Source organism: Opisthorchis viverrini (assembly GCF_000715545.1).
Source record: "Opisthorchis viverrini unplaced genomic scaffold opera_v5_383, whole genome shotgun sequence".
Classification (NCBI taxonomy): Eukaryota; Metazoa; Platyhelminthes; class Trematoda; order Opisthorchiida; family Opisthorchiidae; genus Opisthorchis; species Opisthorchis viverrini.
In genome coordinates this window covers 75,943-87,413 of record NW_008752043.1, presented here as the reverse complement: position 1 = coordinate 87,413, position 11,471 = coordinate 75,943, and the positions used below count along the sequence as shown (strand labels likewise).

Sequence of the window (11,471 nt, the reverse complement as noted above, 5' to 3'; positions counted from 1 at the left end):
GTAATTCATGGTTGTACGTGGGCTGGGATACTGCCAGGGCGCCCACACCTAGACAGGAGGACGATTAGGGTCCTCAACCAAAGCCTTTGGCTCAAAAGCCTAACCGCAAGGCAGCGGTGTTTGGCGGGGAAATGCAAATGCATTACCTTTTCTACGGAACAAGTCGCCATACATGTTCCAACCGCCAACCTGGAGGACCAGGAGACTGTGTTCGTCTGACCTCTAACCATTGACCAACATGGTATGAGAGACTCTGTGAGTGTCACGCGGACACCCCCCAGTATAGCTCAATGGGTCGCCGAGGTACACAAACCGCCACACCACGATAAGGTCCAGTCTCTTCGTGTCGGACATACAACGGCCATAGGCCACCGGTGGAAAGCCACAATTCGAGACCGCGGTTCCTTCTGGGACACACAACTTGAGTCTAATCACGCGATGCTGCGAGCACGCCTGACAGTTCGTTTCCCTTCAGACCCACGCAATGCAGCTAAACGCATGCCTATCCACAAACTTCGGAGAGCTATCGTAACTCAACATCATCATCGTCAGAGACAGCGACATCACTACCTAACAACCACAGCTCATCTAGTTATATTTAAAGCCCCATAGTCAAAAGAAGAGAAAAAAGTGGGTGAGCGAGGGGGCCTAATACTGGTCTATGTCAGGCAATCTGAGGTGCCTACTCCTCTAAGCCCTCAATCAGACAATCTGGAAAGAAACCGACAGCACGAATGCTACTGACATCGATCAGCCGCCATTCCTTGCAATGTCTCCAGCCAACCATGGGTGGGGTCACGGAAGCCCCATCCTGGAAGGCGTACAACACCAGCATCCACACTCTTCGTAATCTTTATTAACGCTCTTCTGCGAAGTCATGCGTTGTACACCTCGCGGCTTGCGCCATTGTGAAACGGGCTTGGAGAACAACAACAACAATCTCGGCAGACGATGTTTCGGCATACGTGGCACATGACTGAGCCACTGTAGTCAATGGCCTTGGATGCTTTCTATGATTGAAGTACATGGAGCTAACGAACTACCCCTTTTATGATAACCTCGTTACTAATCCGGCGATGCCATCACTTTCAAAAGGATCGCAAGTACTTGTCACAAAGACGGGGGCATTGGCCTTATAGCTGTTGTTTTCAAGATTCTCTCTGATGCTAGTCTGCGAAGTTTGATCCATTTTCTGAAGTCAAATTTGCGGGAACCAGGGTAGCTTTTGACCTCGTGTGAATACACCGATCATATTTTTAATTTGGGACAAGTACCGGAATTTCGCTACTCTTTCCGACGACCAACAGTGATCTTCTTTCTCGATCTCAGATCTGCTTTTGACTGCTGATTGTTGGGCAGTGTCTGGTAATGAAGATGTCTTTTCTAGGGGGCGTTATACGCCCTTCTGTGGGCGAATACGTGTCTTCTGCAGATTCCTTCCTGAGCTCACCACATCTAGTTGCCGAGCGAAGATGCTGTCAATGGTCTTTCCTCCTTAATTTCGTTTCCAATATACTTCTCTTGTCTTTACCTGCTTCTAACAACTCGGGTATTGGAATACTCATAAGCCGGTCGCTCATGAGCATTAGGTGTGTCGATAATATTCCTATTCTTGGGTCATATCCTCTGGGAATGCAAACTATTTTTAATAACCCAGGTAATTCTGCTGCACTGTACGCTAGACGCTTTGCGCCTGTAGAGTCCAAAGTGCCACTTCATGACTTGGTGGGCTCAACCCAGATCCCATGCCTGCTGGTGAACCGATGGATGTTGTAGATAAGTTCATCCATCTTGGTACCGCCATAGTTCATAGCGCAATTGAGAAAGACAAAACCACGTCCCGATTTCAAAGACTAGGGCAGCGTTTACCAGTCTCTGGCATTTGTAGCACTAACGTGACATGGGCTTGACTGTCAAGGTTGGAATTTACAATGCTGTGGTCCAGATATCCGTGGATCAGAGACGTGGACGTTGCGTGAGGGAGATCTTCGGATATCCTTTGTTTAATCATAGATACCTCCGAGGCTTTTCACTAGTCTGATGTAAACGCCAGATCAGTATTGCTCAAGTACGCTAGATGATTTTCGGGAAAGTTCATTCTTCCTCGATAGATCAGCTGGTTACTCCATAGTTGGCTCTCTTTAGGCCATGTCGTATGCCAGAGAAGTTTCTTCTACCTATGGAGTCCCTTCCGCTCTTTCTTGTATGAAATGGAGACTACCGAGAGACGACCAGTTCATGACTTGACATCGAGGTATGAAAGCCCTTACTAACCAACTGATTCGCATCGGTATCTGCGGTCCCCTTGGATGAGGACCATCGGACAAGGAATACCAGTGGTTAGTGACTGGCGGATGTGGTTGTGTCGGGCAGCCATTGGCGTCCTTGTGTCAAAGCTATTGCAGTCACTTTTCCGCTGTCACTTCCTGCCGTACTGTACAAATCTCTGTTTGTCGCTAATGTACAAGTTGGGCCATCGCTTCCAACGCGTGGTTCTGATTCCCTCATTCTCCATACTCTCAGTGAATGATTCTGTGTAGCTGAAACTATTGGGCGGTTTTTTGAACTAAAAAACAGTGTACCACATGGGTGTCCGTTCCTGTTGGATTTCGTCATCAATGTGATATTAAGACGAACTATGGATGGTTTCGAAGTCCTCCGGTGTTCAGATCTCTCCTAGCGGGAGACTTCACCTGAAATTTGCAGGCGACGTCGTCCTCATTTTTGAAGAGCAGGAAATGCAAGCACTACTAGAAAAGCTAATCAAGGCCATCCAGTCTTTCGGGATATGCTTTGCACTCATAAAGTGCACTGTCATGCTGCGAGATACAAGATTGCAACACCTGTAAGAATTCAGGCTATGGCACTGGTTATTCTCACCTCCGTATAGTAAATACATCCTCTGTGTATTCTCGCCCAGAGTGAATCCTAGCTTCATTCTCATGGACCCGGGCTCTTGGTGGGCTGTTTCCTTCTCAACTGGTCTACTTATCATTTGTTCTTACCAAGTCGATCAGGTGGTAGGTATTCGTGACCTCGTTCAAGAAAGTTACAGATGTCTACCTGTTTCTAAAATGTACCTTTTCTGTCTCTAGCCCCAGTACTGAGTGTCTCTACGTTAAATGTTCTGGATCTGCGATGGAGATCATATAATGTATGTGCAGCTTAAGCGGCGCAGGATACTAAACTATTTTCGGGTAAAATCTGAGTGGGTAATATTCGTTGGCAAATTCTTCTAAGAGTACGGGCGTTATGTGCTGTCAAATACAGTAGCTACCTTCGTGTTGTTACTTTGTTTTGATTGTGAGTGCGTTGGACATAGGAAGAAGTTTTCTTGACAGAATTATTGGAATGAGTGAACAGTCCTGTTGCCTAAGTCGAAGATATTGGTTTGTTTGAGGTATCCTCTACTGGGGCTCTGGAATCCCAGTCCAGCATACAAACCAATAGATGGTTCTAAGGTTTTCTCAAGACTCCTTTCTACCGGTTGACTTTGGACTACTCGAGTAGCTGAAATTGCAAGGAACAGTACAACAGTTGTTCCGATTCCCAAATTGGAGAGTCAGGAGAATGTGTTTTTCATCCCTCCATCCATTGACCAACCTGGTAGGAGAGACTTCGGATGTTGCATGAGCATTTTCCACTGCCCTCTCACACCACTCCTTTTTTTCTTTTTCCCCTTCCACTTTTTCGCTGACCTACCGGTTTAGACCACTTTGTCTCTAACGTCTCACACCGATTACGAAGACGAGATTGCACCCATTGCTTCTGATCCTTTTGAGATGGAAGTCTTTTTAAATCATCTAAGTATTTCTGCTGCAGTAGTAAGTGGTCCACTGCGAAGTAGAGTGCATCAAACCTAGACCGTATGCTTTTGCACCAGGTTGTCGACGTGGCAAAAAAGTGAATCTACTTGAAGAGGTTTAAAAGTTCTGGTGGACTGGCTATGAACAAGATTTCGAATCGGGATGGTCAGGGCAGCTTCGCCAAGCCTCGATACCTGAAGCCTTTGTTTTACGCCAAGGGCAGTGCATAAACCGCGGTAGTACAATCTATACTATTTTGGTAATCAGAAACCTGGCAAATACGCCCAGCGGATTTGCGAAAAGTCCGTATCTTACCATTGCTGCCTCTAAATCATTGGCGGGCTCTGGTGAGAGCATCGCATGAGCAACGCTAAGGCACGCCAGATGGTTTTGTGAATAAGGAACTCGCTCACGATAGACGAGCAAATCACACTGCATCAGTTACAGTGGCTCGGACACGTACTTCATATCAGTGTAACGTCTATCTCACAGACCTTTTCTGTTAGCTGTGCGGTGAGTGAAAACGGCCGAGAGAGCTATAGTCGATGACCTGGCAACGAAGTATGAAGGCCGTAAACAGTAGGTTCAGTCGGGTTGACAACTGCCACCGCCCTGAATAGGGTTGCCGGGACTCGACTTATCACTAGTTGTCTAGACTTCCTGACGTGGTTCAGGTACATAGTCAATGGCGCCCATGCATCGAATCTATCACTTCCGAAATATGGTTCCCCACTCTCCAGCTTTTAAGAATACCAGAGTGGTTCGATATCGGTTGACCACGTTTAGAGATTGTTTATATCTTTCCTAGTCTCCTATCTTTCGGAGATCGAAACTTTAGTAGCTGGAACCAACCTACCTTTGACATGGTTTAGAGCTGACAAGCTGTGCTATGGTGTGTCCCAATAAACATCATTTTGCAGCTTCTGCTAATCTATGGGTTGCGACGCTTAGGGAACAGATCAACAACTGATGAATCCAAACATCACCTAACCTGTCTGTCAGAACGCGAATTCAGCACGAGTAAATATAGCTCGTGAAAAATCTCTTGCTTTGTTCCCTCTCAGAAAGTGAGTTATTCATTTTGGGGGTAAGGAACCATGTTTTTGGGGTATGGGCATCCTCGATGGGATGATTCCAAGTTTAAATTTTGTGTCAAGGACGCTTATACTTATTCAGAGTTCCGTTTCCTGAGCCCTCTGCTTATTTTATGCATATGAGTCGCCTCTAGGAATTTTTGTTTGAAAGGACTGATCATGAGGAGTCTATCCAGAGAGAGGTCCGGTAGAAAGCGGACCTTAAACACTAAATTATTAGGTGAATTATCATGTAAAAAACAATTTGTTGCTATCTCGAGCAGTCTAGCTCTCTTGAATGTCTTGCCCTATATGCTTTGCTTTCGAGACTACTAGTTTTAAGTTACTTAGATGTTCACCCACTCTGTCCCATGAGAAACAGTGTCGCATCTAAACCTGAAAAGTGTAAACCAGGATAATCGACCTTAGTCAACGTGTTGTAGCCATTAAGGCTACCATGGGCAGTTTCGTACACTGCCAAAGATATGAGTTTTGGTGCGTCACAGGATGCAGAGTAAATCTGGTTGACACCAGATGGCATAAAATACTGCAACCAGATTCTGGTTCTGTTACTATTTTTCCCCGTACCGCAGGTATAGTCTACGAGGGCTAAGAAACTCACGCAATAACCTGGACCGAGTATTTGGTTTGCACTGTCCATGAAGTGCCTACCCTACGTGAAATGAACATCCAGTTGCCCACCGAGTAGATTACTCATTTCCACAGTGCGGAATTGTGACCAAAACGTCCCAGAACTGAAATCTTGTCTCCATGGTTCTAAAATCCATTAGGAAATTTGAGCTAGTAATTTGAAGTGGTTTCTCGATATTTAGGCATCCGTATTTGTATGAGTGCAATTCATTCTTATTCTTGCTTTTCGCTTGTCGGACATGCTATTGTATTCTTGCTGTATGTACCCTTCTCGCCCAATCTATGATTCACAGGGACAGGACTTTCTAGCCGACCAACTGCGTCGGCGGAGCGCAAGCATGTCCGACCTGAACCGCCATAATCAACCATACCCTGCAGTTTCTCGTCAAATTCGCAATCGTCTTGGTGCTGGAGACCAACAGGACCTCGCGGGAATGTTTAATTCAGATTCACGCCGTACGTTTCCCCCTTACCTATAGTCCTCGAAATTCCAGGTCCTGGGGATTCTCATTACTTTTCATTCCGTTAGAAAACTCCCAAAAACGGCAACCAGTGCATTCAATCGATGGGGATCGATGTAGATCAGTCCACTATTGTGGACTGATGTGGACTATTGTGTAGTCTTAAGGTCTAATATTTTGCAGTCTTGATAGTTTTCTCCTAGAAGATATTGGTGGTTGTACGGGAAACGCCTTGGTACTTTACTAGATTCATCGTTCAAATAGCTTCCCAGAAAATGAATTTTGGTATACAGTCGGTAGGTTTGTTACTGGGTTGCTTTTAACAAATGCTTCGTCCGGCCAAGGGATCATATTACAGGGATGGTCGAGTTTTAACGCAGAAGTGAAGCCAATCAGAAATACCTTTTCTTGCCAGCAGGCCAAATCAGTTAAGAGATTTCGTTTGTTACTGTGGGTATGTAATTGTTAAAAACGTTGAGCCAGGGGAACTTGCATGAACTTGGGCCAGGTCTGGTGTCTTGTTCTCTCTATCCACTTCATACGAAGGTCCCTGTGTGTGGGCTAGTGCTGCGAACATTGGGTGAATTCTGGTGTGGTTGAGCTTTCCGCCATTTCTGCCGACGACTCCGCTTTATTGACGATATCATGCCCTCACATGTCAGTCCGGGTTTTCTAGAGCCATCCTCCACACGCTTGCCGGATTTGCACCATCTGTTTCATGCACACGGGTGGCGGTTTCCATCGCCTCGATCAGCAGCTGTTGTGGGGTGTATCCAGTTCCCGTCTTAAAACTTCAGCATTTTCCAGATCTGCCGTGTGCTTAGTGCGTGTCGCACCATCACAGATTGGTTGACCAGTGCACTGCATTCCGGTAAATTCGCCGGTGATCTGTTTATTCTGTTGTGCTCACCAATTGAGTCTGTAGTTTTCTATCTGTCTATCCTATATGGACCTTATTGCGTTCGTTGAATTTAATTTTATGTACGCAGTCTCACGTCCTTTCAACGGGGAGACGAAGCGTTCATGTCAGGAGTGAGAAGTTACCCAGCAATAAACTCACTGATTTTATTTCAGATTCTTCTGAACCGATAACTTCTTGTTCGGTTCTAAGCACTTTCCAATATATTGTGTACAATATTGTCTTCTCATGTGGTCAGCTAAAGTGCCCTTTTCAAATTAGAACTTCGACCGTTCCCCATAAGAAGTTTTCATAGCGGAAAAGTGTAGGGCTTTCAGCATGCAATTTTCGGTTGGCATTTCCTCAATCGTGTGAAGTTCGTTTATTTTTTGCAGTATATGGACTATTATATTCTTCATATTATTGTCTTCCGACTCCGAAAATGTTCTACCGCGTCGATTATCTGAAGTCCGACTCACTTCATCAAGAGAATAACACCTTGCCAACGTGTTTGGAGAACGCTGAATCCGTTTGAGCTTTGCACTACAGCTCCCAAAGCACTGATGTCACAGGCCACTGTTGAGCTTGATAGAAGAAGTGAATTTCGACCTTTCTGTTGCTCAGCGAAGCATCGGTGCTGAACACTGATGTTATGCCATCGATGGTGATGATGACCATTGCACAGTCTATCCCGTAAGATCCATCAAAGTAACGTTTTTCTTCCATCCAGGCCAAAAATAATTGACAGAATATTTGTTAAATTGTTCTGTTTCGAAGTCATGTGAAGTTGAGAAACGCTCCGCCGTTCGTGTGAACTTCAGTGTCTTAAAGAAGTGTTTCCGCATGCTAAGTCGAACGACTTTTAGGCAATCTCTCCACTGTCTCTGTTCTTTGGTTCAATGATTAGTCTCGAATTTCTGGGAACCGGTAATAGGTACGGTATCTCTCTGCGGATTTAAGGTATTCTTAAAAGACCTAAACTGAGAGAAGACCTAAACTGAGACAGCAAGTTATGAAAACAATCCAGTGCCCCCGTTATACTGGTGCCCCATAGGTAGGTCATTCGTAAGTGTTCCTCATCAGCTAAGTATACAACCTTCTGTTCGAGAGAGACAGAATACTCCCTCTCTTAAGGGGTGGGTGCTTACTGATCTGATCGAATTCATTTGGTGTTATTGATAAAACAGCTTGTTGGATGGAACCGGTAAGTACCCCTTCGCAATGAATCCAATCAACGTTAAATCAGGAAATGTTACGACAGCGCCACTCGGGCCTACTCTGAACCTAGGAAAAACAACCCCAAAAATAGAGTCAAAGGATATTTGGTTTCCTTTGGGATGGCCTGTGTCGGTGGGATCATACAGTAAATTGTGGATGACAGACTCTAGAAGACTTAGCTCTCTTCGCTTGGGTCTCTGTTGTGTACACTTGACCAAACCTCTATAAAGCGGGGTTCAAACCGACTGACGGCGCTTCAACCGTACGTACGCGCCTACGCCCATATTTTCCGTGTCACTCGCGCCCGTGGTAATGCGCGTAAGGCGTCTGTGCAGTCATTTGCAGATGCGTATGAGGCATCTTTCTGTTGTGGGTGCTATTGTTACTAGGCAGTTCTTTTATGAAAGCCGGTTGCGGTTGTATCGTCCGCTTACTCTTTATGGGTGTGCTATGGAGCATCGATCAACATCGAAGGGAACCAATCATGGAACGGATTGCATGAATGGTAAACTAGGTCAGTGAGAACTCACGCACTAACGACAACCAAAACGATCACGTGTGCCCCATAAAATACACTCTCAATAATGAGTATCTTTTACAGCCCTAATCTGCTGTGAATCGTGCTCTCTGTTAATCACGCAATTGATTTATGGAGTGCCAGTCCCACCACGCATTTCATTGATAATCTTTACTACCTCGTTAATTGGATGAGAACGTGCTAGCTAAGCCATATTGCCACATAATTCTGCATTTTTATGAGATTTCCTCGGGCACTGTTTGCAATAAAGTAAGATAAACCTGGATTATTAGAGTTCTAAAGCATGCGGAATCGAAATTCGGATGCTGTTCGGTAAGTCCATTCCTGAATAGCTTTCATTACCCTGATGGTGCTCGCCACTGAAAAGAGAGGCTTGTTCGATTCACCGTAATGTGGCTGACGGGAGGATAAGCTGTCTCCATAAAGATCCAGAGCAGTCCGCGTTCCTCAAACTGTGGTGAGATCTGCATGCATATGGTGAAAAGATGGCGTTTTATGGCATAGTTAGGTGCCAACTCCTTACAAGTCGAGCCTAGTTTAAAGTGAATACTCATCACTTGTCTTGAGTTTCGGATTTTCATACCCTCCTCTTTCGAGTTCATGCAGACATACGTGGATAGCTTTGTTTCCTGGGCTGACAGTGAAGTCGAATTCGCCGAATGTTAGTTACCAATGCCTTCTTGTCCCACTTTAGGAATCTCGACTTCTATAAAACGGCTGTTCCCCCCAAAAAACAGTTCATCTGTAGCACCCTTTCGGTGCCTAACTGCCATGCTACCAGAGGGAAGCAGGGGATATTGCCCGGGAATCTCGACATAAAACGGCTGTTCCCCCCAAAAAACAGTTCATCTGTAGCACCCTTTCGGTGCCTAACTGCCATGCTACCAGAAGGAAGCAGGGGATATTGCCCGGTCGCCTAGACAGGCGATGTCGAGAGGCAGTGGTTGGATTCGAACCACGAACCTTCTGGTCAGTAAATTCGCGCTATAACCACTGAGGCATCTCGACCCCGGTTATTTCCAGAGGTTGGGATTTTAAGTACTGAAAAAAATTGGCTTGTGATCAGCGGGGCAAAGTATAGTTTATCCATTCTGTCTCTGACGGAAGTGGTATGTTTCTGGATCTCCTTTTAGAAGTAAAGTCAGCCCCTGCGAGAAAACCGCAGTGAAAACATCATGAGCCTTCATGAATACTTAAGTCCCGAATTGTTTGAATGAGTTTCAACACTTCTTATGATTGAATCGTGTTTAGCTGGAATATAGCCCCATTAATCCTTCAGTCACGCGTGGTATTGTGTTAGGTGACCACATCATGGCTTGTCAGGGGAGACCCATATGGCTTTCGGGATATCTTCTTATCCAAGCAAATTTATTTTCAGTATGTAGGTGGTGAGCAGTTGCACCGCTCAAGAGACTCGATGAATTTGTGTTCATTTCTGCCAGTGTTTGAGATTAAAACAGAACGGAGGTCATTATAAATTCTGAGCGACTAATGCGTGGTGCAATGTGGTAGACGTTTCCACAATTCTACCGGTTTTGGCAATAACTGTTCTTTACTGTTTGCACCGTTCCGACGCTTACGCAAATTTATCTGTCTTGCTCGTTATCCAGATTTCCCATTCTTTTCCATCATCTTTCCGATCTCTGATAAGCCTGACATTTTTGCTAAACTTGAGAAGGAATCGTATTTTTGACATCATTGACTGAAATTATCACTGTGCTTCTCACACGTGCTCCACGCACAAAGAGGTAGGACGCTGTTTTGACAATATTGATTTCAAATTGAAATTAGGTGGACCAAAAAAGGAGCTTGGCTTCGGACCTGTCGAATTTCAGGTTATGATCATCAACATCTTTAGGCGATTTCAAAATGTACGTTTGAATATGTGACTGGATGATGGATACAGAACGTCGTCTATTTTTTGCCGTCGTTGAGAGACATGGTGATAGAATTTTACCATTTTATTTTCTTTAACCTAAGACTTGATACCAAATGTGACGATGTGTGCGTGATTCATTGGCAAGTCCTTGCTTTCAGCTTTTTGTGCAGTTCTTCCACGTCAAACGTGGTTTATTCCGGTAAATATTGCCACTCAAGGAGCTTCTGAATCTTACAGCGGAAACTATCCACTCTTTTTGCACTAGTTGTTCCTCGTGTTGACTCGTGGTTGCTTTACGATCGCGTTAGTTTTGTTCTGCTGGTTGTTTTGAACTTGGTTCCTGATCGCCTAATACGATCTTAATCAACCGAGTACCAAACTTGGCTTTTGCTTACATCTATGCCGTTGGTGTGACGTCATTCCGTTTGTCGTAGAAAACCCGAACCCCGTTAGTCTGGGATAGTGAGTGGTGGCCTTCAGGAGATGTTACGTGATCAGGACCCTGTCGGGCTTGACTCAATGCCAATTGACCATATTTCCTACCCTCCATAACCGGTAAGAAAGGTCATGCATACCGAAAAGACAGCAGTGAGGCATGAGGAACTTTATCAAAAGCTTAACCGCATCGGCCTCTGTTGCCTAATAAGCTGTGGATCTTGTCAGCGAAGTGGTCAACTCATGCATTTGATGGTATTCGTGCTTCATCACACCCGGTGCGTAGCACTCTATCAGTGTATTTGAGTTTCGCATTTCTAACCCTATCGTTCTCTAACTGAATTCTTAAAAATAGACCAAACCGGGAGAGAATACAAGTGTTCTCCGTCAGCTGTCAGACCAGCTTCCTGGGGAGGCTAACTTCTTTGATGGGATCGGTGTATATACCACACTGGTGCAAGCCAATTTCTCCAATGCATTCCTTTTACCGTGTTCTTCTGAGCGTTTGTGAT

General features: G+C 45.1%; 1 protein-coding gene across 1 annotated transcript in view; it reads left to right on the top strand.

The window, feature by feature from the left end:
• T265_10587 (hypothetical protein) overlaps nt 1-11,471 on the top strand; it is a gene marked incomplete at both ends in the record, with an annotated part of 39,609 nt that overhangs the window by 3,567 nt on the left and 24,571 nt on the right. The window contains one exon of the mRNA XM_009177004.1: nt 5,824-5,986. Coding sequence (XP_009175268.1) covers nt 5,824-5,986 — 163 coding nt within the window. The remainder of the gene's footprint in view (nt 1-5,823; nt 5,987-11,471) is intronic.